Source organism: Ambystoma mexicanum, chromosome 1p (assembly GCF_040938575.1).
Source record: "Ambystoma mexicanum isolate Mex_15411 chromosome 1p, UKY_AmexF1_1, whole genome shotgun sequence".
NCBI classification, from domain to species: Eukaryota; Metazoa; Chordata; class Amphibia; order Caudata; family Ambystomatidae; genus Ambystoma; species Ambystoma mexicanum.
In genome coordinates this window covers 700,071,127-700,098,780 of record NC_090921.1, presented here as the reverse complement: position 1 = coordinate 700,098,780, position 27,654 = coordinate 700,071,127, and the positions used below count along the sequence as shown (strand labels likewise).

Below are 27,654 nucleotides of genomic sequence, written 5' to 3'. Positions count from 1 at the left end.
GTTGTCGGACATTGCGGTTTCATCCATCTTTCTCCCAGCCGCGCTCCGCGCCTCCACAGCTGCTTTTGCGCCGCATTTCCACTTATTGGGAAGAAAACGGAAGATAAAACATTATTCAGGAATTAGCAACACATTGAGATCAAGAATACCAAGACAGAAAACGCAAAGGGGACAAGAAAAGAGACATTGAGAGACACTTACCATCAACCAGGGAAAACCATAGTCGCAGCTGGACTGGACTATTACTTACCAGGGATCAGTGAAGGAACTAGATCCCATCAACAAGCGTCCCTGCCCAAAGTAGCAGGACGGAGAGCTCATCGTCAATAATGAACAGCTGAGCCTTATGGGACGATACATGCCCACAGAAATCGCACCTTGGGTTGAAGGGTTAGAGAGGTACAACAGTCACCGACCAGAGCACTCACGTTTTCTTATATCCACGCAGGAGCCGTGCCACCAATTGTCGCTGTTCACAGCTTATCAGCAGGGTGAGAGACCTGACTGGGGTGATCGAACCCTTGGGAGGGTTGCAACCGTGCCCCAAAGCCTCCGCAGCGACTAAGTGAGCATAACAAAAGCGCTCTTTTCCCCACCTGTATGGCCTCAATGCGCTTTTTCGGTTGGAACGCCCTCTGTGACTGTAGTCCAATGTGCTGGAAAGTTCTAAAGAGTTTACATTAGGAGATGCATGTGTTCTTTTTTGCCGGTCTAGGACTTGGGTGGCTGTCTAGGCTTGACTAAGCAGCCCAAAGAGAGGCCAGGCATGTGGGCGGGCGCTGTTGGTGGTTTGTGATAGATTGCTATTGTTGAGAGAGTCGATGTATGGCCAGCTGTACCGAATTTCTTTTTGTTTGTAGTCTCTGTATGCTAGTGGCAGAGGTGTGAGGTACGTTAGGTGTTTCAGTATGGATGGCTATATGTGCTGCTAGACCGGAAAGCATAGCCGTAGCTGAATTATACGGTGCATGGATGCTTGGATGTACCTGCAGCCTGTGTCCACAGATGTGGTGTGAGGTATACGTTCTGTGGTCTTCACGGTTACATGTACCGTAGTCTTTGGAGTTGTTAGGCTGGAGCAATCTTTGTCTAGTGCAGGCAGCGTGGTTTTGTTATTCATGGTCTCTTTAGTGCAAGGGTCTGAGAATGCAGGGAGCAGGTTTTGGATATGATAGTGGTGTGTTGGGTGAGAGGCCTTGGTTGCACAATACAGTAGGTTTTGAGCAATTGGACTCTTTTTCACTAGCTCCACAGCCTCCACAGCAGAAGGGACCCGGAGGAGTAATGAAATAGGTTATGTTTGATCGTTTCTTTTTTCTCGCTTTCTTTCCTGGGGTTTTGTGCAACGTAGTGTTAAGGAAATAGATGTATTACAAAAAAACAAATGGATCTGTGACCAGAAGCAAAAGGGATGTGTTGAATTGAGAACTGGTTTTGAGCAGCACTAGGGATGAGCATCACACAGTCACTGATAAAATGTGGTATAACCACATAAGGGTAATGGGAAGAGAAAGGCCAAATGATACGTGCTATGTCTGCTCCCTAATTCCATATGCGACAGGCACAGCCAAACCCTTTGTGCCACAGGAAGCACCAGCACAGACAGCACAATGTTTGTTCCATCTGGCTTTTTAGAGGGTTAGGGGGTTCTAGGGACACAGGGTATGCGTACAGTGGCTGGACGAGGGCAATGTTTATGAAGATAATTACATCAAGCTGAAGAAAATGGCAGAAAAGGAAGAAACAAAGGATATTGTATTGCATTATGAACGAATGGGACCACAGAGTATTGTCTGTTTGCTGATGTTTTATTCTGATGTAATTCTTTTATTAAAAAATCAAAAACCTATTTCTTTTTTTTCTATTTGAGGGGTTCTCTCCCAAACCCTCTTCCTATATTTGAAACCCTACCACAGCACCCTCCCTACCCCTTTTCATTCCCCCCTCTATATTTTTATGGATTTTTCAATGGAATCTTTTGGGTAAAATTCCATTAAAATAACTCCTGTCCGCCAAATGACGGTATACGGACCAAGGAAAGGAGAGCTGTCATTTACAACACACACTTTCTTGTGAAAATGGAACAGGACATGTCTTGCCTTGGTGTAGGACGAGACCATGATTTACATATAGAGGGTGCTCTTTTCTGTCGGGACTAGTGGGTGGAAGGGCTCATAGGACGTAGGGTAGGATTGGTGGGATTTTCAGAAGTAGTGGCTATGCATATGAGCAAGACTTGCTTTAATGTACAGACACTAACATAGATACATGAAAATAAGCTACCCGTTAAAATACAGACATTTGCACATTCTTCCTTGTGTTTCAAATCCAAGGGTAGCTTTAAACTGAGTGTCGTCAAAAAATTAACAAGAACAATGGAACTGCAGAGCCTATGAGGAGGAACAGCAGCACTATTGGGCCAGTACTGAGCATGCGGCACTCTGGCATATACCAAACTACCACCACTTTGGGTCAGACTTTGTTCCCTTATTACTCTGCATTCACTAGCACTGGTGGGACTGCATTCTGATCTTGTGTTGATTGTTGAATATCCTAATATTAAAGATCTGTACCAAAAGCAGAATAGGTGATATGTGAACTTTAAATGAAGCCATCGCAACAGTAACTACTTCTCCCAGGAATCCTCTGAAATAGTAGCAGCATTACCTACAGAGTTTTGCCTCTTAGTAAAGCTGTGACCTTCTTAACATCACTTCTTGCACCAGGTATCCAGACAAAAGCCAATGCCAAATGGCTACAGATAACCCATTTGAATTTTCTGCATCTGTCAAATGGCACAGAGCAGGGTTTGAATGCAATCAGGGAAGAACTGCGAGCAGTTGGGTTGACCACCTTGCAGAACAGGTGTGTCCTTGACCTGATAACAGCTATGGAGGGAGGAGTGTGTGTGAAGATCAGAAGTTCCTGTTGCACCTTTGTGCCCTCCAATGACTCTTTGGTGGGGTTAGCAGGGGGGTGGGGAAGGAAGCTTGACTGAAGCAATCAGTGCATTGCACGCACTCCACACTACTATGCAAAAAGAAAGCAGCGGGATGAACGAAGATGACTGGTACACATCAATTTTCTCTTGGATGCCCACTTGGTTGAGCAATATCGTAAAAGTGCTAGTTCCTATTCTCGTAGTGGTGCTTGTTGTTCTTTTTGCTTTCCAAATAGTTTTGGGTTGCTGCAAAGGGGTTGGGGCTAAGGGGATGTCTATGATGGCAATCACACTGAAGAATCCTTATGACGCTGCCACACCCCTCTCAGGACCTGTTCATACACAGACTTAGTGGAATGATGCATTTGGATATCGAATGGTTCAGATAGGGAATCCAATTGGTCCTTCGGGGATGCGTTTTAGCCCACCTCCAGATCTCGAAAACTACACTGGATATTGGATAGATTGTAATGCCGATGGTGATTTGTTGTTTTATGACCTGTACACCTGAGGAGTATGCAGCCTGGGGAGAAAGCTTATGTGGTGTCCAAAAGGCATTCGTCCCGAAAGATGATTGGAATAGGATGAAGGTGAAGGTGTTATTAGCTAAAGGGGAGTGGGTATAAATATGAAAGTCCAATCTCCTAAAAGTATGCGCAGGTTTAAGTTGAGAACTTACTAATCCATTATTCAGTGTTGTCTGGTGTCCAGTTCCATCAGCGTTCCACACCTGGGGAGGCATGTATCCTCCTATATTTCCTGGATCCCAGGATTTTCTTCTGTCTCTGTCCTTTGATGCGCCATTGACGGTCCTCTTCACGTCCCTCTTCTGGGTTCTGTTTGTTGGCCTGGGTTCCCACCAGGTCCGCTGTGCAAGTTCTTATGTCCTTCTCAGTTTTCAAACGCATGGCATTTCCTTCCATTCAAAGGGGAGGGAGAACGGGTACCCCCAGCAGTATCTGACTCCCCTTTCTTTCAACCATTTGGTATGGGGCATGCACATTCTCCAGATGGCAAGGGTGAGGGAGGATAGGTCTTGAAAAATCGTCACTCTTGCTGTGTCGATAAGGAGTTGAGGGATGCTTTTGGCCTTATCAAGCATTCTTGCTCTATCAGCGTGATTATGAAACCGCACCAGAACTGTCTTTAGTCCACTTGGTGCTCCTCCCGCTCTGTATATACAGTCAATCATTGGTTCATCCACTGTGTCGTCAAATAGAATTTTCAGGATTGCGTGGAGAGTCTTTTTCAAGTCCTGTTCGGTCTCGACCTCTCGGCTCGGTATGCCGAAGATTCAGAGGTTGTTTTGCCTTTCACGATTTTCCAGATCGTCCATCTTCAGGCGAAATTCCTCTTCTCTAGTTTCTATGTCTGCAAGCCTCTGGTCCATTTCGGACTCCAGAGTGTCGAGGGAAGTTTGATTGTGGTCTGCTCCATCGATCCTTTCCTCAAGTTTGTTAATTCAATGCGTTATCCTGTCAATCTTTCCTCCAATATCTGCCCTTATGCTTTTTCATCTCGCCTCGCTGTGAATCGCTGCCACATAACTGTGAGCCTTTTAACCCAATTTTTCACAGGTCTGCTGTAAAATGCACCATTTTAACTCATTAGTTTAGAAATGTTCACCAAGAGAGCCATCAACCTGTCCTCAACTGCCCCGAACCCTTCTTGGTTGGGGCTCCAACACTGCTCTTGGTTGCTCGCATACACTCCTGGAAAATGTTTACTGTGCTACACTTAACAAATTCACCAACTGCCACTGGATTCAATATGTACACAACAACAAAAATTCTTCCTCCTAGCAGAAAATCATTGGTCGGTCTCCATACTTTGACTTATCCAGTTTCTAATTTCCCTAAAGAGAAAGAACACGGACTACCAAGCAGACCACTCCTCTGCAGATAAAAGCCCCTTAACCCAGAGGTCTGTCCGGTCATATTCCCATGCATATAAAGCACCATAAGCCCATCAAGGCAGTCTACTTCACTGCAGAGAAGGAGTGCCAGGCCCATTTCTGCATATTAATTTCCCTTTTTATTAAAAACCCCAAACAAAAAAAACACACACAAGGCCCATCCAATTTGCCCATTTCTCAGCAGTTCAGAAGGCAGAAGGAGGTCAGATGTAAGAAACCTCAGGCACAGTCGGTCACCCCTATTTTTCATGCGCAATCCATCACGGGCCTCTTGCTTTACTTGTTCTCAGAACCAAAAGATGTGCATTGGTTAAACTAGCTTGCGGAGCACTGCCCATGTTCTGGACAAAGGAACAATATGTGAGAAGCAAAATCTTAATTTTGATACTACACTGACCACCAGCTGCAATAGACCAAACAAGACATTAAATGGAAAAGTTGCTGGGAATGCAGGCTAAAAAACCACGTGCGTGCTTCTCGATCTCGTACCTTATGTAATGGTAGCAGAAATGGATGGATTCTAAACTACGGTGAAAGATGCAAGATACAAGCACAGGTGCACAAACTAGCATATTTAGTATTCAGCCGAATACTGAATAGTACCACCAAGTATTTGGCTGAAGCCAAATATAAAGCGGAATAGTAGTTTGATTTAATAAATCAAGTTCTAAACGTAAGCAATACACTTTTCAAAACACAAAAAACACTATTTGAAATGTGTTCCTATGTTTTTTTTATTTCTTTATTTTAATCATGATCACATATTTTAAACACGCTGTAAAGGTAAAGTTCCTGAGCAATCCAATAGTAAGGCAAAAATAATCAAAAATAGAGCTGGGGGAATCGGAGCTCTGTGGAACTGACACCATCTCAACACGCCCATTCGGAACTAAAATATTTAAAGCGAGAAACAATTGGCTATTCTTCATTGATCCCCTAAAGGACACTATACATTAAGCAATATGACTGGGAGTTTCCTTTCTCGTGATCATCAAAATACCACCCCTCGAACATAATTTCAGTCAGCACAAAATTCACTTAATGTAATTGGTTGGCACTCTTCATGGTGCGATGACAAAGCTGTACCCTAATTGGACAGCAGCACCTGAGACCGCTCTGACTGTATCACCCCAACGAGACGGACCAATCATGTTGCGAGTGGGAATCAGCAAGGTCAAATCTCTGTTGCATCCCATGGAACACCACCCTTCCCCATAATTGGCCCTCTTGGCTTCCCACCCCTTGGCCCTGCTCACTCTGCAACTCCCATCTCAAGAAATGTTGCCAACTCTAGGCGCAAACCTTCTAGTAATCTCCTTGCAATGAATAGCTGCATGAAAAAACATGTCTGGGGTCCTGCTTCTGGAAATTCATTTCTACTATTTTTCCACACATTTACCACTGGACGAGTGCCTTAACTTTCAGTGGGGGTGGTGTGCTCACATCCTAGTTCTTAATTTTGGCAATGCTGCTGCTGGTGCCTTCTCGCATATCTCACTGTGTCCTTCACATCCATTATGTATGCATTAGTCTGTCATCTGGGAAGCCACTTGCTGCCGAGTCCCATTTCAGCCCCCTGAGAACTTTCTCCCTCACACCAATTAGTCGAAAACTATTCAGCATCGCTTTCCATCCTGACCTTGGCTGCTTGGAGCCTTCTGCCAAACAGCAGAAATAAAATTCAATTAAATAACCACAGCTCAAAAATGTGACCTAGCATTCAGGAATAATAAAATCTGAAGCCTTTAGCAATGTGTGACAGCCCTCCTGCTCATTACAACTATAATCAATGCAGCTTAATCTACCTATTCAAATAATGCCAGGGTACATAACCCTACATAATAATACAGGTGTGATAAAAATAAATACTTTGTTATACAACAGACACCTTAAAAGCTCCCTAGAAGTGTGACATAAATACGTCTACCCTAAATACAATGTCACACAACAAAAGCAGGCGACAACCATGTCAATACAAGGGGTCCAATACCTTGCTAAAAAAGCTTTCTAAGGATAATTGGTGTCATGGGCAGGGATGCCCTCAGGAGTTGTACTAGATCCAAGAGGGCCCTGATAAAACTGCATGCACCAAGCAATGTTCTCCAAGGAGGTTGCTGGACTCTGTAGGGAACACCCCGAAGGTAAACGAAAAGGGCTAATACCAGGCCCAACCCAGACGCCAGAGGTTGGACGTATGGGTACGGGGGAAAACAACTTAGAAACAATGTAAAGGTTTGATTTGTTGTGTGAGCAGGGAGGTGGAGGGTGGGATAGCGGGCCTCATTGTTTGATGTGATGTTTGAAGATGTTTGAAGAAGGGACCGTGAGTTGCACAATCCTCACTCATGGTCTGGGACTGGCTTGGTGAAAATAACCCAGCTGGGTCGGACGTCGCGGGGGGTGAGGGGAGGGTGCGGAGAGGGGTTCAGGAAATGGGAGCGGGCAGAGTCAATGTTATTCCTAAATATGTTTAAGGAAGCAGAGAACCCAGTAGGCGAAGGCTGTGTAAGGCCATTACAAACGAAATAGATGGAGAAGTGGCTATGGCGGTACAATCTCCAGCTACTAGACCGGGATTGCTCAAGGCAGGCACAAGTATTGAATTCACCCAATAAAAGATCTCTAGTAGAGAGCGCACCTGGATGTCCTTTGCATTCTTCCCCCCGTGCATACTTGGTCTCTTGAAGGAAAAGTTTTGAGCTCCAGGGTGGGTACCGAATATTGGAGTACTGGTCGGAAGACAGGAGTGGGTATACTCGTAAGGAAGGGACTACATTTTGAGATCACCAAAGTATGGGCTGACGTAGATGGGAGGGCCATAGTACTGGTTGGCAGGATACACAATATTACTCTCACATTCGCTACACTCTACTCCCCCAACACTGGTCATTCCTGCTTCCTAAAACGCACTGTCCCGAAGATAATGCTGGAGGCCTTGGGACATGTCATCCTGGGAGGGGACTTTAACTTGTGGGCAGATCCTATTTTGGACAGACGGGCAGGCAACCCAGAAGCAGGCGCACCATTTTATGGTGGCCATACAGATGTTGGTAAAATGATGCAAATGTATGGTTTGCAGGACGTCTGGCGAAGTTCTCCCCCCAAATTAAATGGGTTTCACAATTTACTCGGCTCCACACTCGACATTTACAAGGATAGACTACCTGTATCTATCAAAGGACCCGACCGAGGTCGTAAATTTCTCGGAAATTGCTCCAATCTCTTGGTCGTATCACAATCTGGTTACAGTTGATATGAGGCTAAGCGCTCTACCACACACAAATTCAAAGTGGCGGTGTAATTAATCGCTGTAGAAGGACCAAATATTCCGCACTGAGATGGCACACAAGATCGAAGAATTTTTTAAGACGAATGACACGGGAGAGGCATCCAAGAGAATGGTGTGGGAGCCGAGGAATGCAACATGGAGAGGTATATTGATTAAAGAAGGGCCTGAGAAGAAGAGAGATAGGACCATGATAGATAATAGACTGAGGAAGGAGATTGCCCACTTAGACGCAACAGCATGGGACTCCAATGAAGAAAGGGCGGAAAGAGTGATTGAAGCAGTGCATAAAAGGGAGAAGCTCCGACGCTTGGAGGAAGGTCTGGTGATACGCAAGCTCCAGTTTCTTAAACGGAAACATATGAAAAGGGCGACAAGGCAGACACATTGTTGGCAGCCAGACTGCGGGGACAGCTAGCATAGAGGCGGGTTGGTGCCATTGAAGGAGGGGGTGATGCTCATACACCGGACACAGGTGGGATCCCTGAGGCTTTCGCAAAATTCTATGAACTCCTGTGTACATCGGAAATGGGGCAGGAGGGAGCAGAAATAGACCAATATATGCAGAGAGTCGATATGCCGAAACTCTCTCGAGACAAAGTGGAAGAGATGGACTCACCAATCAAGGCAGATGAGGTGGAAAGAGCGATTAAGAGACTCCCATTGGGGAAAGCGCCGGGGAATGATGGATACACGGCAGGATTCTATAAGACCTTTGCCTCACCCCTCCTCCCCTTCAAGGTCGAACTATTCAATGATATCTTGCAAACAGTAGTGGCTCCTTAGTCATTCTCACAGGCATTAATGTCTTTGATCCCCAAGGAAGGTAAAGACCTCAAGCAATGCGGATCATATCGTCCCAGCTCCCTTCTTAATATTGATGCAAAATTCTACACCCGAGTATTAACATCCAGGCTTGAGACCCACATGCCTCTATTGATTTACTCCGACCAGGTCAGATTCATTTTGGGAAGTCAGGGCACAGACACGATGCGCAAGACGCTCCACTTAATTAACGAGTCGAAGACAATGTTCGCCAACCCTGTGCTCTTGTCCATTGATGCTGAGAAAGCGTTTGACAGGGTGGAATGGAGTTTCCTGGAAGGGGTACTGGCTAAGGTCGGACTGGGCCCTGTCTTCAGGAAGGGGGTCAAGGCTGTTTACACATCCCCTAAAGCTTCTGTCATGGTTAGCTCCGAGTACTCCAGATGGTTTGATCTAGGAAGAGGCACAAGGCAGGGCTGCCCTCTCTCGGTGATCTTGTTTGCTCTCTCCCTCGAGCCTCTTGCCCAAACACTTAAAGCAGATCACCGGATAGAGGGCCTATGGGTAGATGGAAAGGAATATAAAGTAGCCCTTAATGCTGACGATATCCTACTTCATGTTAAAAACCCCATGAAATCAATACCCAGAGCCATTCATTTGATAGAAGTATATGGTTCACTCTCTGGCTTCAAAATCAATAGATCCAAATCTATACTGTTTCCACTACATGAACTCACTATCGAATATACCACCAGACTCCGATCGCTTGGCCTAGTGATGGAGGACAACACTTTGCGCTACTTAGGGATCAATTTGACAAAGAAATTAGAGAATATATATGAGGCAAATTTCCCCCATCTGCTGGACAGTTTTCATAAAGATCTAGCGAAATGGCAAAAAAGCAAACGATCTCCTGGATGGGGGGACTTAAAGCAGTTAAAATGGTCGGTCTACCAAGATTTCTATACCCGTTCCAAATGCTCCCCCTAACACTCCCGGAGAAATGTTTTAAAGAAGTAAAAAGAGCCATCCTAAAATTCCTATGGCAGGGGGAAATGGGCGAGGATGCCAGACGAAGTTCTCATCTTACCCAAAGAAAAAGGGGGGGTGGGCCTTCCCGATCTTAAATTGTACTATCTGGCAGTACAACTGAAGATATTGATTCCTCATTTGAGAGGAAGGAGAGATTTACAATTGGTGCATCTCGATAACCACAATCTAACCCCTGCCAAGGTGTCAGAATGGCTATGGGTCTCTAGAACCAAATTACTCCGTAGACTTAGAACCCACCCCATACTATGTACGATATGGGATATCTGGAGGGAGGAGACAGACATGAAGGGTATCACCACGTGGCCTTCTACAATGAGCCACATATGGGCACCGGGTGTATTTGAAGAAACCCCGGACCATGACGCAGGTCTTGAAAAGGTGGGACAATTATGGAGAGGCGGCGTCTTTCTCACAATCACAGAACTGGAGGAGGCACTGGGGATTCATCCACTACCGGTCTTCCCTTTATTACAACTTAAGGGCACTCTCACACGTAAAGAATGGTGTGATAAAATTCAGAGGGACCTTGCCCCTTTTGAGAAGTTATTAGATACAATGTCTGGGACTAGAGGTATGATTTCGAGCATGTACAGGGCACTCTTAGAGGCCGAAAAGGGATCAACTGCTTGCTTAAAACAGAGGTGGGAACGAGATCTCGGCAGAGAGTCGGATGCTGAAGTATGGGCAAAGATATGCAAAGGAGCCTCACAAGTATCTATTGCAGCACAATATGAACTACATGCCATCAAACTACTTCATAGGTGGCAGTATGACCTCTATAGACTGTCAAAAAAATGTCAAACAATGAGCCTGCTGTGCTGGTGGCAGTGTGGGGAGAGGGCCAACTACTGGCACATGTGGTGTGGATGCCCTCGGATCCAAATATACTGGAACAAGGTCCTGGGTTGGATCAACCAGGTGGATGGGATTCCCCGCGAAGCTACGCCCCTCTTAATACTGTTTAGCCTCGAAGAATACAAAGGCGGAGTGAACAAAATAAATGGAATTGTGGCCCCTCTACTTCTTGCTGCAAGGGCCTGCCTGGTAATGAGGTGGAAAGCAAATCTGGTTCTGAGCAAGAGAGAGTGGGTTGGTATTGCGACAAACATTTATACAATGGAGAGAATCACTGCAGCACTCCATGGGAGAGCAGCCCAAAATGAGGATGGGGGACAGTAGGAAGGTTGGTTGATCTAATGGTAACTGTTGTAAAACATGCTCAGCAAATTGTGTGTGCCTTGGTATCCTAGGGACAGAGGGTTAATGGTCCCGCTGCCGCCCAATCTGGACTCTGGACTATAACACAGAAGGTGTGCCTTATACAACGTACATACGCACCTAAAACATATGTTGACTTAAGCGAAGAAACTCTGTTCTGGGAGGTGTGGGACGGGGAGACGAGGGTGGGAAAAAAGTTTTAAAGTTCATTTTTAAGATTACAGGTCTCTTGGGGGGAGGGAGAAACACCATGTAATACACTTTAACATGTTCCAATTGTTACCTGTTTTAATTTATCATGTTGGATAAAACTCAATAAAACCAGAATAAAAAATAAAAAAGGCTCAGTTTACAATCGCTTTTGCAGGGCAACACATGAAAAAAACAAATAGATCCCACTTCCGCCACCTGTGCACACCTTTCCAATACATTTTCATGATGCCTTTTCCCACAATATGTCAATATTCTGCCAGTGTTAACAAAGAAAAATCACAGTGGATCTGTTCAAGGATATCCATGATGGCCGCATGATTTGCAGTATCCCTATGCAAAAACATACTCGTGTTTGCTTTGCCCATGCTGCCAATAATGATACTCTAAGAAAGCATGTCCATGCTGGCTTTGCCAATATAGATCCATATCCTTTGTAAGAACACTAAAGTTGGTTTTGCCCTTAATGGCTCCAGTCTTTTGTTCATCATACTTATTTAAGTTTTGGCTTTCAGGACTTCCAGGAAGTGGAACTATGTGTTGGCTTTCGAGAAGTGGAACTATGTGTTGGCTTTCGATTGTAAATGTCCCATCACAGTTCCTATTGCCAAAACATTAAGAAAAATGTGATGCTGATAACAGAGAGATGTTTAAAATAAAAAGTAATTGGCATGCCATTGTTTAGGTGCTGGCCGTGGAGTGGTGTGCTCTGTTTGTCATCTGAATCCTGTTTCCTATCAAAAAGCTCTGTGGGTGAGCGAGTGGCATATCGCGCCTGGACAGCATGTACTACAGGGAACTCGGAAGGGATTCTTTGTCGTGCCCCTCATGAAGCTCTCCACGGGGCAAAGTGATGTTTCCATCCCCGTTGCTCAAGAACACTGGGGTTAGTTACCCCCTTTGCCCCATGTATTCAGTGCCTATTGGTTAAAGGGTATTCCTCTCTAGGGAATGGGGTGTGTTTGAGTGGCCTGCGGTCCTTACTTGTGGAGAAATGGGCAGAGTCGATAGTCCTAAGGACCCTTCTCTTCAGGTTACAAGAACAGATAGTCTGCTTAGGCTTGGAGGTTCCTTCTTGGCAAAGAAAATGTTCAGATAGTATCCCTTAGTCTCATACTGTTTGAATGAAAATGTAGCAACTAGATGGGCCATTGGGTTGGATGTCGAGTGGTTCTGGAGAAATAACCTGAACAGATTTGCTAAATCCGCACCATGCTACTTGCACCTGTTTTTTGTCACTCATTTTCAAGAAAACCATCCTCTGAATGAGTTGATCCAAATTTTAGGTGTAAGCAGGTAACCCGAGATATAGAAAGATAACCCTCCTTGGTCTGCACAACACACCTATCTTTTTGTGGTGGTTACCTCAAATCCTCTGACATACCCTGTGTTCTGTTACAGGAAGCTTGAATTCCCTGAAGCAAGATGGAAGCTTGTATACAGAGGAGAAGAACACCAGTCCTGCAGGTGCATGGTGAGTGCTAAACAGAATAGCCAGTGGGTAGGTGTTAGGAAAGATTTCTTTTCTATGGACACCCAAACCTTTTGCTATTGTTTTTTACCTGTCCTGACCCCTTAGAGAAGTGAAGCCTTCAGCTTCACTTCCCTGGCGTTTTGCTAATTTGTTATGGGGAAACTGACTAGTCCTTCAGACTATCAGTACTGGCAAACTGTGTTTCCCTTTTGTCTTTTGACATGTTACTTGTTTGGGTAACTTTTTAACATTGAACTCAGCATCTTCCAATGCAGTACAATGGGGGTACAGTTGTGTCACCATAGACTCTTTTTATGGGATGTTTGGTCACTTTTAAATGTGTAAGCTGGTGGCAGCAGATACCTTTTAACCAATTTTGCTATATTTTTAGTGGGCTCAAATGCATTTACCACGTTTTGCTACCAACAGTGGCTAGTGGCTAAAGATGGCCATGCCGCAAGATTTTTGCCTTTTTCTCTGGCCATTTTGTTAGTTGGCCTTTTTTTCTCAGGTCACAAATTCCCTTTTATGGTCATGCATTTGCCCGAAAAGCAGTTGCTTTCGCGGGCTAGTGCCTTCCATTTGTGTGTGGACCCAGGAAGTGGGCAGGAATTGTCCGGCCCCAATCCGCATACTGATACCAGTATGTGTAGTGTGCATGCAGTGTCGAGCCCACAGTGGTCCCTGATTGGACCACTGCTGATGTGCATGTGTGGGGCACATCCTTTCTGTTGGATTGCTGGGTTTGATCACTCACCTGAATTTAGGATAGGAAGAGCAATTCCAGCGGGTCAGAAGAGGATCCAAGTATCCTGTGTAGCTGTGCAGCTGACTGAAGGCCCGTCGATGCATTCTGAAGAGGCCTGGTGACCTTTCCTGCTGCTGTCCCGGTGTAGCCCTGCTGGACTACCGATCTGGGAAGACCCTGGACGATGCTTTGACCCTTTGGACTGGTGGGATAAACCAGTCTCAATGTATTCTGACGATCCTGCATCCTGGAGCCTTTGGAATAGTCGCAGGACCACCCGGTGGACTGACCAGCTCTGTTTTGGGCTACTGTGGCAGAAGCGTTGCTGTTCCGCCTTTTGGCTCAGAACTTTCATGGTCTCCAGCTAGTCCTAAAGTCGCCTTCCTACCAAGTTTCAGCATCCGAGCATCGGTAAGTCCTATTCTGGAAGGCTTCCTTTGTTTGCGACTGGTGAGACACTTGCTATCACCCGTGTGAGGTGACTGTCGCTGGAACTGGCTTCCTTCTGCCTGGTAGAGTGCCCTGAAGAGACCTGCATTGGTGCCTGCTGCATTTCTTCTTCGGAAACGGCTGCACTCAGCTCCTGGAACCCACCGGAATCTTACTTGCACCGACAACTCCCCGTCCACCTCTACTGGATCCAACAGTGGGAAAACCTACGTCCAGCAACCCCCCCCCCATTCAAGCCCCAAGTCCTTTGGGAAAATCGGAGTACGGGCGGTGAGTAGTCACAATACTTACCGGTGCACCTTTCTCCTCCATTTATAAAGTTTGTGAAGAACTTTGATTTATATTCCATTCCATCGATTTTTAACCGTTTACTTAAAAAGCTGGTCTATAAGATAGTAAAAGTACTTTACTGAATTTAAAGGTCCTGAGAAGTCTTCTTCTGGAACCTTGTTCACCCCCACAGGAACATTTCCTAACCCCCCTCACCCTCCCTCCCTCTACATTATAGTCTCAGTGCAATTATTGTGTATTTCACTGTGTGGACTCATTGTGACCCTTGATCACACTCACCTCTCCCGAGACTTTGCCTTGTCCACTCCTGCACGCTTACCTTGATTAGTTTGGCTAAACTCCCAGAATTCTTTTGTTCACTATAACTGGGGTGGCCTCCTGAAACCTGTCCACCAGGCCATATTTCAGGAATCCATCTTTAAAAAATGGGTGTGCAGGTCTTGGTATGGTCCACTGGTGTAGTATCCTGATTGAACATTCACAGAACAATGTTATTTTAACCTACTATTCATACAACAGTCACCTACTCTTGTTTGAAGTATGGAAACCTTCACAATGCCCACCCTTCATGCTTTGAAAGTAGATTACTTGAAAATATTTTGTGGAAGGAGGACTGCCATCCTCTGGAAACAAGTCTGATCTAATACAGAGAATTGTTGATCATCAGGAAAGTAGGATAGTTCCTTTATTTGTCAATGGTGATAAGGCTGCCCCCAGCAGCCAAAATGACTTGTTGTAACTGCCACTGTTGAGAGGGGAGAGGAGGATTCTACTAATGTTACTTTGACAAATTCTGAGGCTGAAGTCCTGTGGGAGCTTAAGAAAGATAAGCTCAAACTCTGGGGGGATGAATAGCTTGAGTTCAACATGGCCTAGATGGAATTCGATAGGGTATAAAACAGGATAGGGATCATCAGTTAGAACTTGCTCGGCTGCAAGGATCTCAATGCGCCCCCAGGGGTTCTGGAAGTGGTTCTGGATCCTAGATCCTAGATTTCCATGCAATCTGCTCAGTATATATAATGAAAAGAATGTCATAGATTGGCTAACAACCTTTGAGTATGCTTGTGAAGTGGAAGTGGTGGGTGAGTCTGATAAAATTGCATGGTTGATCAGAAGACTACCCCATTCTGGCTGCAGTGCCATTATGGAAATGTCAAAGGCTGATCGAACAGACTTTGCTAAATTGAAGCAGGCTCTCCTCTTAAAGTTTGGGAAAACTCCTGGCCAATACTTAGAGATTACAAAAAGAAATAATACTTGGGTGTATTTTGTTTCTGATTCCCTGAAAAACCTGTGGCTGGTGTGGCGATTCACTGGGTGTTGTCTCTTCTTCCCGGGGGGTTGGCGGGTGCCCCTTCTCATGAGGCTAGGGAGGTGAGACTGCTACCCAATAGTCCCCATAGGGGTGGTTTAATTCAGGAGGACTTCATGGGGAGGGACTCACCTACTGGGGCTAAGGACGGCCACCTAGGTGATGGGCAGCACTACACCCAAACTCAAACCTGCCCAAAACCTCCATTACCCTTTCACACACCCCCTCTGCCTGATACATCCATGTGCTATTGTGATATCATGTCTGTTTCCCCAACTGAGACGAAGAAGATCCTCCGAGACATAAAGAACAGCACCAATGCAAATACTGAGAAGGGGTGGCTGCAAGGAGGTATGAAGAGTCATCCATGTAATGGCTTGGAAACGTTCTATTGCTCCGTGGGGGAGTGTTCACCTAAGCATCATAAAAATAGACACAGGACTCAGTGAAAGAGGGAACAGTCTTGGATGCATGCGAGCCGAGAGGGAGAGCAGCATGGGAGATGGTCCAGCCCGGGAAAAGCTATGAAGACACAGAGAGTGCGCCGATGAAGCTGAAAGCCATCATCCGTTGGAGACGGAAGCAGACTGAGAGAATCCTTTGCCCGGTGACGTGGAGCTGGTCTGGAATGTGGCTGGAGGCTGAGAAGTGGTGGCATGACCTTACAAGGGTGGACCATGCGGTCATGGAACAGTGCCCACACCGCTGGCCTGGAGAATGAGAATGAGACACTTGAGTTGCGGAGACACAGAATGCCCGCGCCTTGCTCCCAAAGAAAAACAATATCCCAGGAAGAACCAGCAGAGTGTCCCGAAGCCAGTGGAGGTAACGGTTGTAACACAGGAACCGGTAGGGGTGTAAAGTTGGAAAAGGAATGCAAGTTGATTGAAAATAACGATACAACAAGCAAGATAAGGGTCTGGTACCAGACCCAGCATCAAGCAAGTACCAGAGGGAGTTCCCTTCTACACAGTAGGAGAGATGAGTCCAGTGGCCACCAGGAAAGGTCTGGGACCCTAACCAGAACCACAGTGGAGAAAAGGAAACCACTGGTCGCATAAGGGTCTGGGACCCCAACAGAAAGCTCAGAGGAAATCTTCCATGCTATAGTGGTGGATATAAGGACACTAGTCATAAGGGAAGGGCATTGTCGGAAGCAAGTTACAAAGGCAAAGTGTGTACCAACCTGGAAGCATTGAGGAAAGATGCTATGAAGGAGAATACCAGGATAAGGGAATCATTCTCCTGGTAACATAGCAAATGTTGTGATAAAGGTGCCAGTGGAAGAGAGTCATTCCCCTGGCAGACCAAGATATGGGAGGCATTCTCTTGGTCCTAAACAGAAAGTGAATGTGACGCAGCCAGGTGAAGGGAGTCATTCCGCCTTGCCTTGTTTGGCATTGTATCAAAATATACCAGGGGTCGGGAAGTTGTGCAGAACCACATTACGAGAAGGGGGCCGTTCTCCTGGAGACAACATTGTGTAAAGACTGTTGTGAAACGTGCAAACCAGGGGAAGGGAGTCCTCCCCTCCCTCCCCCTGAGTATTTTTGTCTCGAAGGAACATTTTTGTTACTCTGTTCAAGAAGCAGGAGAAAGGATCCACCCTTCTTAAAGAAGCACATTTGTTTGTTAGTTTAGTCTTTAGTTCTATAGTGTGAAGGATAGAAGTAGGTTTTGACACAGCACAGTGTCTTTTACGTGGATTCTATGTTGACGGACATTATGACAGACCCTTTTAGTATGAGTTTTCAGACAAGGAAACCCTGCTTAGAAGTTGGGAACAGTGAGGACCTTTTCTCCATTTCCAAAAGAAGTCTGTAACCAAAATCATGTCACCTTTTGTGTCGGTCTCCTTCTTTGACAGGTAAGACTCGCTAGCCTCCTAGATTTTTATTTGCTTTTCACTTGATTTCTTTGAGTTTGCACATTAAGTTAATTTCCTTTTAGGCACCAGGTTTTCATACCGGGCCATGGCAGTTGACTGGACGGCCTAAATTGACTTTTTTTAAAAACATTTTTAATTTGTGTTATTTTATTGTGTTCCTTTTAGCCATTTGGCTTTAGGGTGCCTGGCCTCCATCAGCACACCAGAGCTTTCACTCGGCAGTGCAGGTTATTTCCATTGTAGATCTGATGACTGCTGCAGTCTTTCCTTGCTGCCTATTAGGCAGCATTACAGGATCTGTCTCGACAATACCATGGGCCTACTTGGCAACTATAAGGGAGCGCAGCGGGAACAAATGCGTTGCGACGAAGTTAAGTCAGTCTGTGCTCGTACATGCACAGACCGGGCAATGGGCATGTCGTTTCTGCCTCTTATGGTGATTCTAATATGCTGTCCTCTAAGGACGTATTGCTTTAAGCACACTTGGGTAAAGTTTTACCCCTCCCTCAAGGCACGCCCCCCCGTCACTACCTTATGTGATGAATCTGTTGGTATCATCCTTTCTTTCCCTGAAATAGCCTCTACCTATGTGGCAGGGGGTGTCAGCTGCTACCTGATCCTGACCCTGGGGGCGGCTATATGAGGGAGGATCACCTCGGGAGAGGCGACCTTCGGAAGAGAGATGTGATCTCTTTGGGCAAAGACACATAGCCCCCATTCCCCTTTAGAGATGTTTCCTTCATTCATCAGGCCTTAATGGCATATTGCACCACTCATCCTAATCCATGTACTGATTCCAGTATTAATATTCCCTGACATAACCAGAGCAATAAGTTAATTACTGAGATGAGGAAGTGGCAGAGAGCAGTAACGATTACTCCTGAATCCCATAGCAGCTTCCTCAACAACATATAAAAAAAATCATCCATCAACTGAGGGACAAAGAACAGCAAAGATCTCTAAGCCTACGCCGCGGTCTAGTCTTTTGAAACACTTTAATCAGACCAGGAGATTTAAAACCCGCACAAGCAACAGCAATGAGAGAGAGCTGCAGACACTGAGCTGCGTGGCTACCTGCATAAGCACTGGCTGGAACGGTTGGGGAGAAGATGTCTCTGGAAATGCAGCTGAAGCTAATGCGCCCAGCAGAAGAAGGAACCGAGTGCAGAGTACGTGCTGCCTGAGGGGGGGAAAGGTAGCAGAAACCGAAGACCGGCATGGCAGAGGCGTAGCGAATGACAGGTTGCATACCAAGCCCACAATCCGATGAGAACAGAAGCAGAGAGACACTTGGAACACCTGGTAAGCCCAGGGAAGCAGAGAGGGTTACTGAGTTGCCTGAAAGTGTGTGCTGCTTCGAAGTGGATACCGGTAAACAAAGTGAAATATGTGAAGAAGCTAATAAATATAAAAGCTATACCATGAGTGAGCGAATTGAAGTATGTGAAGAAGCTAAAAGATACATAAACTATTCCATGAACATGTTGCTGATACCACTTCTTAAAGGGACAGAAAGAGAAAACTGAGTAAAAGTGAACAAACCTGAGCGGGGCAAAAGCCCTATATATGAAAGAGGGAACCATTCAAGAACTGATACGCCAACATTGGGCTGGTATTGTTTCATGGGTAAAAGAGAAATGTAAGTAAGTTATGATATGAAAGTGCTGGTAGGAGAGTACACCAGGTGAAGAGAAGTGCAATAAAGTTATGGTATGAATGTCTTGGCAGGAGTGCATACCAGGTGGAGATAAATGTGGAAAAGACTGTAAAGAAATCCTGTGTGTTAAATTACAGGAAAATCCTTAGGAAGTCACATGCCCTAGGATCCTGAACTATTTGAAACATGATTCTTTGTTTTGAGCATTACCTGCAAAAGGGAACCTGGGGAAGGGAACTATTTCCCTGAGAACTGTGTGCGCGCGCCAAGAGGGAGAAGCCATCCTCCTGGGCTAAAAGAAACTTGCATATTGGTAACCAGAACCTGTGGAAGGGAGACATTCCCTGGGACTGTGAATATTGACCACTTGTAACATTTTGTTGAAGTTGTATCTTTTTGTTGAATTTGAACATTAGTGCACCTTGCGATCCAGAGAGCACATCCTTTGTACCTTAAAGCAAATTTTTAGAGCGTGAGGGCCAGAATAGGATTTAGTATTGGACATGTTGACAGCGGACAGACCCTTTAGTTTTTGGTTGAGTTAGGGAAATACTCCTAGGATAGAGATAAGGCATTTCCTCAAACCTTTTGATTCTGAATAAAAGTTAATATCCAAAACTAGGAGACCTCTGTGTCTGTGTTTAATTCCTGGCGCCTCACACTTAGCTAATGGTTTATATAAAGGCTTTCTTAATAACGCACACTCAGCGTTTTGTTACGCTCTAATTGCTAAGCTATGCCCGGACTTTATCCGCGTGACAGAGACTTTGTTGAGTGAATCTTCTGGTCCCACTATTGTCCAGACTCTCCCAGACTCCTTCGAGATTGTTCATCCCAATCGTTTGTCGGCCCACCCTGGTGGTGGGGTTGCCGTAATTTATAGTTCTCAATTCATAGTCACTTTGGTGCCTCTTGTCCATGATATTAAGCTAGAAGCCTCCTTATTGGTTTGCTTTACTACCACAGCTTCATTAACACTTCACATTCTGACTATACCATTCACCAGGGGCTGATTGTCTTTTCTGTGCTCAGTTCTTGGAACTGGCAGCTAGTTTGAATATGAAATGTTCTAGTTTACTGATTGCTGGTGACTTCAATTATAAATATAATAGTCCCATGTCACCAGCGGAGGCTCAATTCTTCGGTACAATGTGTGTAACGCCCACCTGGTTCCCACGGGGGCGCTGATCTAGTCTGGATTACTGCGGCCTCTTCTAGCGTGATGCGCAGGACCCGGAACACCGATTGGACAGGACCTCCTAATCGTGCTTCCTTGGCCTGTAGGAATATCCTTCTGCAGATGAGAAAGGGGATTAACAGTCTGCAGAATGGTGTGCTACCTTCCCCCTACCCCCCTTCGTTCCTCTCTATTCCTCCAAACCCGGTTTAAGCTCACCTTATGGTTTGGAAGGTTGAACTCTCCATCCTGCTTCTGGTGCAGGGGCGCACGTTCGTCCAGTTACTTCATTGGTTTTCAGAATGGCGCTGGCAAAATCCACTTGACTTTCCTGAGCGATGCGCTGTAAGTATGAAAGTTCAGAGTTCAAGTGAGGCCCCCTTTATGCTGTCTTTCTCACCTGTGATCTGTCCTTTATTTCAGGTGCAGAATGAAGGCGATGCGTCGAGGGGTTAACCTGCCGAGGTGAGTAGTAATGAGGGCGATCCCTCTAGATGTCCTTATCATTCCTCTGAAATGTCTCTAGTCCTTTCCCCATAGGGGCCGGGGTACGGTACCTGCCAACGGGGCGGCGCCGACCCGAAATGTGGAAGAAAAGCCGGTAAGTATTATGACTGTTAATCAGGCTTTCCTTCTGTGTGTTCTTCTGCTCACCTTTTGTTTCTTCCTCTCTCCCCTAGGTGCAGAGATGTGGCATCCGATGCTGACAGCCGCGATGGAGCCGGGAGATGTCTCGAGGACAGGACAGGTGAGTGAAGCGTGGCGCTGCAGCGAGCAACGCGATGCTTTTAAATTGAAGTCTTCCTTCAGGGATGCTGGCGAGAAGATTCCGGATGCAGGTAAGAAGCTTGAAATAATCCTTGGTTTTCACCTTTCTCTTCTCTTCCTTCCTTGTAGGTCTTCCAGGTTCAAGACGGGCGTGGCTGTAGTCCAGGAGCAGGAGCAGACACGGTGAGCGTTAAGCTGCAGGAAGCAGAACAACGCGAAGCATGAGCTGCTGTCTGGGCGTGGCTTAAATAGCCTCCAAAGAAGTCCCAGGTATGTTTCCTTCCCCAACTAGGTATGAATCCTTCCCTGGCCACGCCAGAGTGAAAAAATAGTCCCTATGAAAAAATAGTCCCTTTCAGGTCTCGGGGAGGCCTGAAGCGTGCATCATGGTCTGCATCAGGTAAGTGCACAAAACACCTCCCTTTATGAGCCTGGCGCCTATGGCGCCAGGACTGATGTCCAACATGAGCCTGGCGCCAAAGGCGCCAGGACTGAGTCCAAAGAGTCCCTATAAGGGGCCGCTGGGCTTTTACCCGAGGGCATGATGCCTGCTTCCGGGGGTGCTGGGCCTGGCCTGATGCTCCGGGGGTAGGCATCATGACAATGTGTGACTTGGGTTTGGAACAGCTGCTAGATGGGCTAACCCATTCTTTCGGTAACCCACTGGATCTGGTTTTCTCAGCAAAACCACTGGCCAATGTTTTGCCACCATATCAGATTACGTGGTCGGACCATCTTGTTGTTCCTTTTCTGGTTCACACTCAGAACCCTCCAACGGCTGCAGGTGTTCAAGAAGTTCTCAAACGTAGCTGACAAAAGGTAGTCCAGGAGAATATGTGGGCCTGCTCATGTGGTGGATTTATCCTTCCTAGCAGACATGTATCTCGTTAGCTGACTCCCTTGCTCCGCTAAAGCTCCGGAAGGCTTGCTATCGGCATCCCGAACCCTGGTTCAGTGAAGAGCTGAAATTACGTTGCCTTAAAAAGCGACGAGCTGAGCGCAAATGGTGGTCTACCTACTCTTCCGATGGAAAGCTTGAATTTCAGCAAATCACTAAGCAATACCAGTCTGCTATTCGCTCAGCAAATTGTGATTTCTACACTAATAAGGTGGAAAGCGCTCTGACCCAACCTAGGGAGTTATTTTCTCTTGTGCTGTCACTCTCTTCAAAAACCAATTTTATGGCGGTTGTGATCCCACACAATAACTATGTGATCCCCTGTCCAATTTCATTATTGAAAAGTTTGACATTCAGGACAAGATTGTGCTATCTGGGCAAAGAACTAACTATCACAGCGCATATGCTCCATTAGTGGCCCTGCTCAGGATAGTGTCGTTCTCCTCGGCCGACATTGTAGGAGCTACTAAGCACCTTATATCGGTCTCCCCCTTTGAATCCTATTCCTCTGGGCATTCTTCAGGAGATCATGCCAGAGATCGCGCTGGTGGTGAACTCTTCTTGCACATCTGGCACTATTCCAGTGGAACTAAAACAATCTCTAATTATTCCCCTTCTGAAGAAGCCCTCCCTGGATCCTGCTATTCCCTACAACTTTCGTCCAATGCTCCCTTCATTATGAAACTGCTGGAGTCTCTGATTTCGCCTCTTCTTAGTTCCTTCTTAGCTCTAATTTTCACAACCCTCTTGGTCAGGATTCCAGCCTGGTCGTGGCACGGATAGTGTTCTTGTCTCTGTGGTGGATGATCTTACTCAGTTTCTGGATCAGGGAGGAGTGGGCGCATTGATCCTTTTAGATCTTTCAACAACCTTTGATATGGTTGATCACTACATGCTCCTGAGCCTCCTGTCTCTTGCCAGTCTCTCTGGGCATGTTTTATCTTGGTTTGAGTCCTTTTTGGCAGATGGGGGGCCAAACTCTGGCATTGTCTTCATTCTATTCTTAATCCAATACTTTATCTTATGAGGTCCCCCACGGCTCCTTCTTGTCTCCTACCTTATTCAACAGCTATATCCTTGTCTTTCTCGTCCACTGCCACGGCTTCTGGTGCTAATCCTATGCTGATGCACAAATCATCGGCCAGCTGGACTTGGCCCAAGTGGACTTAGTGTCTCACCTTAGGGGCTGCTTGGCGGCAAAGGGTTGTTGGATGAGCGACAACTGGCTTATTGGAGTCAAGACAGAGGTACTGGTGGTTGACCCCTCTCTGGGTCCTTGTTTTGGCCCTTTTACTTCCTTTGCTTTCTAGTCTACAACTTGTTGGTCCCCAAACTCAGTCCATTTCCTATACCAGTTTCTGTGGTAAAGAATCTCCACTTTTAAAATGTCTGTCTCTGTCCACTGAGGCGCAGGTTAGTTCAATTTGCAAAACCGGTTATTTTCGACGAAGGATCCTTCGTAAGGCCCTGCCTTTGCCCCCTTCCCAGCTGCTGTATTGATTACTGCAATTCTTTGTTTCTCGTGCAGCCTCTGTATCTCTTTCATCGACTGCAGCATCTTCAGAATCTTGCACCTCGAATTACTACTGACACTTCTTACCGCTCCCATATCTCTCTAATACTTCGCTCCTTGCATTGACTGACTGTTCAAAAACGTGTTATATTTAAGTCCCTCTGCATAGTCCACCGGGGCTGTTATGGCCGGGGCACAGAGTGCTTACAGGATACGTTTCCAAACCTGCTTCTGGTAAGCATGAGAAGGGGAAGAAGCAAAACGAGAAAGAGGGTGGGACAACTGATAAAACTTGCTCCCAGAAGGCCAACGCGCAGTTTAAAAATGGTAATAGGTCACAAGATGCTGAAAAGGGTAGTGAGGCCAACTATCCCAAGCAAAACAGTGGTTACTCCAAGCCTCCCTACATGCCAAGGTCCAGTTTATCATGTGTAGCCTATGGAACAAGTAACCATGTGAAGTAGGACCCCAGATGTAAGGGTGAGACCTTGGGGGTTCACTCTGTGACTCCAGCCTTTTCCCATAATGAGGATGAAATAATCACAGGGGCATCCTTCTCTTCAAATTCCTTCCCCTGTGGGGTAGCATCTGAAGTAGTTTGTTTCCCTGGGATCCTGGGAACCTAGAGTTGCTGAGTCTTATGCCTCCATACCTGATAACACTAAGCATTATTTTAAGGATAGTGTGCTGGTAGATGGTGAAGACACCTCTGCCATTAGGCACACTGGGGCCAATGGAATTGATGTGGATTCCACACTTGTAATCACAAAGGAGCTGGCCAGAGCACCTCTGATGCCCACTTAATTGGATGATGGACCACCTCTTAGGTTTCCAGTTATGCCTGTCTCTTTAGTTGTGAATGGTAGGGTGGTCAGGATACCTGTGAGTGTACAGCGACAAGTCCCTGGAAATGTTCAGTTAGGGAATGACCTCGGAGACTTAAATCTTGTGGGGGAACACTGCAGAATGTCCACACATTCGGTCTCGGGCAAAGGCTGCCATAGCCAAGCCTAAGGCATTGGCAAAGCCAGAGGGGAAACATTAGGCTAAAAGAGTGAAGAAACAGAAAGGCGGGAAAGGAAACATCCCCAACCTCACCTACCACTGAGGTGGAGGTAGTTGGCCAAGCCCCTGAACCTGATGAGGCCGAGGGGCTGCCTGAAGTTCTTAACCACCATGAGCACCCTGAACTGCAAAGTTTGCTTGCAGAAGGGAGTCCCTCAAGGGAAGAATTTAGTAAGAGCCAAACATGAGTGTCCATCATTGGAAGGCCTCAGGAGACGAGCCTGTTCCCAGCTAGAAGGTGAGGCTCCTGGGAAAAATAGGATCTATTGGGAAAGTGGGCTCCTGCACAGTGAGTCCACAGTCATCTGAAGAAGACCAAAAGAGATTGGTGGTTCCCCTTCAGTCGAGACCCTTTCTCCTACAACTGGATTATGAATTTCCCCTTGCAGGTCATCTTGGCATCAAGAGGACTAAGGAGAGGTTATCCATGAACTCCTACTGGCCTAAGATGGTGGCTCAAGTAGCAAGCCACTGTAGGGGTTGTGCTACTTGCCAGATTTCTGCAAAAGTGGTGCAAAGATTCAAGCTCCATTGCTACCCCTACCTTTGAGCGGGTAGGGATTGACCTTGTTGGTCCGCTTGATCTTGATGCATACTCTGGCAGTAGGTTTATCTCGGTTGTCATTGATTATACCACCAGATATCCTGAAACCCTCCAACTGAATACAGTAACTACCAAGTTAGTTGCTAGAGCATTGCTGGGCATTTTTACTAGTACCCGGTTTGGCTTCCCTAAAGAGGTTGTCTGACAGTACATTCAGGCCATGTGGAAGGATCGGCCATGTGGAAGGAACCTAGAGTGTCCTATACGTTTTTATCAGCTTATCATCCACAGACTAATGGCCTAGTTTAGAGATTCAACAGAACTCTCAAAAGTATGATTGGAGCTCATGGGGAGTCCCAAAGTAGAAAGTGTGATACCCCGATGCCAATCCTTGCCGTTTGCCTACAGAGAGGTACTTCAAGAAGGGGTTCACTTCAGCCCCTTTGAACATCTATTTGGTCACCTCGTCAGGGGACCCCTTGCTATAGTCCAGGATGGATGGGAGATGCACACTCCTCCTGTCACTACCAATGTAGTGGACTACGTGCTTGGTTTGAGGAAGAAGATGGCCTTACTGATGGCCCAGGCCAAAGACAAGCTGAAGGCTGCTCAGGCTTTGGTCCAACATCGGTATGACCAGAAGGCTTAACTTGTTTATTTTACTCCAGGCCAAGAAATCCTGATCATGTACCATACAAGAGCTTTACAGGACAAATGGTCGGGCCCTTACAAAGTTGTGGAAAAACATGGCGATGGCGAGGTAAACTATTTAGTGGATCTTTGGAGACCTGGTCAGGCTCCTAATGTGTTTCATGTAAATTGACTGAAGTCTTTCATCCCTAGGGTTTAAATGGCTGCTCTGCTCCTGGCATCACAGAGAGAGAGAGAGAGGAAGAGGAATCTGAACCTCTCCCTGATCTTTTCCAGGGCAGTTCTTGAGATGGCTTCATAGCAACTATGTGAGATGGCTTCTCAGCAACAAGGTGAGGTGAAACCGTTGCTTAGGCAATTTTCCCCTTTGCTTTCACTCACTCCGGGTTTAACACATTGGTGCAAACATGACATTGATACCGAGGCAGTGTGTCAACTAAAAGTAGGAGCTACAGAATGTCAGACAAAGTAAGGTGCCACATTCAGTCTGAGGTCAAGAACATTTTAGATCTTGAGGTGATTGAACCCTCTAGCAGTCCTTGGTCCAGTCTGGTGGTGCTGGTACCGAAAGAAGATATCTCTTGCTTGAGATTCTGCATGGACTATAGAGCTCTGAATGCTGTCACCAAGACAGATGCTTATCCTCTACCAAGAACTGTTAAGTTGGTAGACCAGGTGCGTGCTTCCAAGTACCCTAGCATCTTTGATCTCACTGCAGGTTATTGGCAAATATCCCTGACAGAATATGCTAAGGAGAAGGTGGCATATTCAACATCTGAAGGAGTTTACCAGTTTGTGGTAATGCTTTTTGGGTTGAAGAATGCATCTGCCACATTCTAAAGGATGGTCAACCATGTTCTGAATGGGTTGGATGAATTCTACATTGAATCTGGATGATATAGCAGTCTTCAGCCCCACTTGGGAGGAACATGTTAGATACCTGGAGATTGTGTTAGATGTTATTCAGAAGGCCCACCTACCTTAAAGGCTACAAAATGCCAGATTGGTCAGGGTTCAGGGTCTACATTGGGCATGAGGTTAGTGGGGGCAAGATTCAGCCTTTTCCCAGCAAAGTACAGGCTGTACAAGACTGGGCAACCGGCACTACCCACACCTAGATGAAAGTTTTTCTAGGCCTCACTGGGTATTACAGGAACTGTATGGCAGACTATGGCACCATAGCTGCCCCTCTGACTGCCCTCTCTACTCCAAAGAAACCTAAGAAAGTTTCTTGGTCTGAGGAGTGTGAGAATGCCGTCCAAGGCCTGAAGTATTCCCTTTGCAAGGCCCCTGTTCTCATGGCACCTCACTTTCTGAGACCTGTCATAGTGCAGACAGATGCCTCTGACACTGGCATAGATGCAGGACTATCACAGCTAGATGGCAAAGGCAGGGAACATCCTATATGTTTCATCAGCCGGCAGCTTAAGGACAGAGAGCTCAGGTGGTCTACTGTGGAGTGGTTTTCCGTAGTTTGAAGCCTTCGGAAGCTGAGACCCTACCTCTATGGGACTCACTTCACTGTGCAAACTGACCATAGCCCCTTAAAGTGGTTGATGAACATGAAGGGGGAGAATCCCAAGTTGCTCGGGTGGTCCATACGCCTTCAAGGCTTTGACTTCACCAGTGAGCTTTGCGAACTAGTAATGGATGCCAGCGCTGTGTGGGTGGGGCAGGCACAAGAACACTTTCATTGGGGGTCAAGGACAAATGAGCAACTTCAGATGTTTCAGCAGTATAGTACAATGAAAACACATGCTGTTTGTTTGTTTGCATTGGAGGACAGTGACTGCTTGCATTGTTTGAAATAGTACCTTAACATCAAAA

The 27,654-nt window shown here is 46.2% G+C and overlaps 1 protein-coding gene across 3 annotated transcripts in view; it reads left to right on the top strand.

Moving 5' to 3' along the window:
- MSTO1 (misato mitochondrial distribution and morphology regulator 1) overlaps window positions 1-27,654 on the top strand; it is a 1,020,943-nt gene that overhangs the window by 282,503 nt on the left and 710,786 nt on the right. For all 3 annotated transcript variants that reach the window (XM_069649984.1, XM_069649995.1, XM_069649989.1), the window contains exon 3: window positions 12,790-12,862. In XM_069649984.1, coding sequence (XP_069506085.1) covers window positions 12,790-12,862 — 73 coding nt within the window. The remainder of the gene's footprint in view (window positions 1-12,789; window positions 12,863-27,654) is intronic.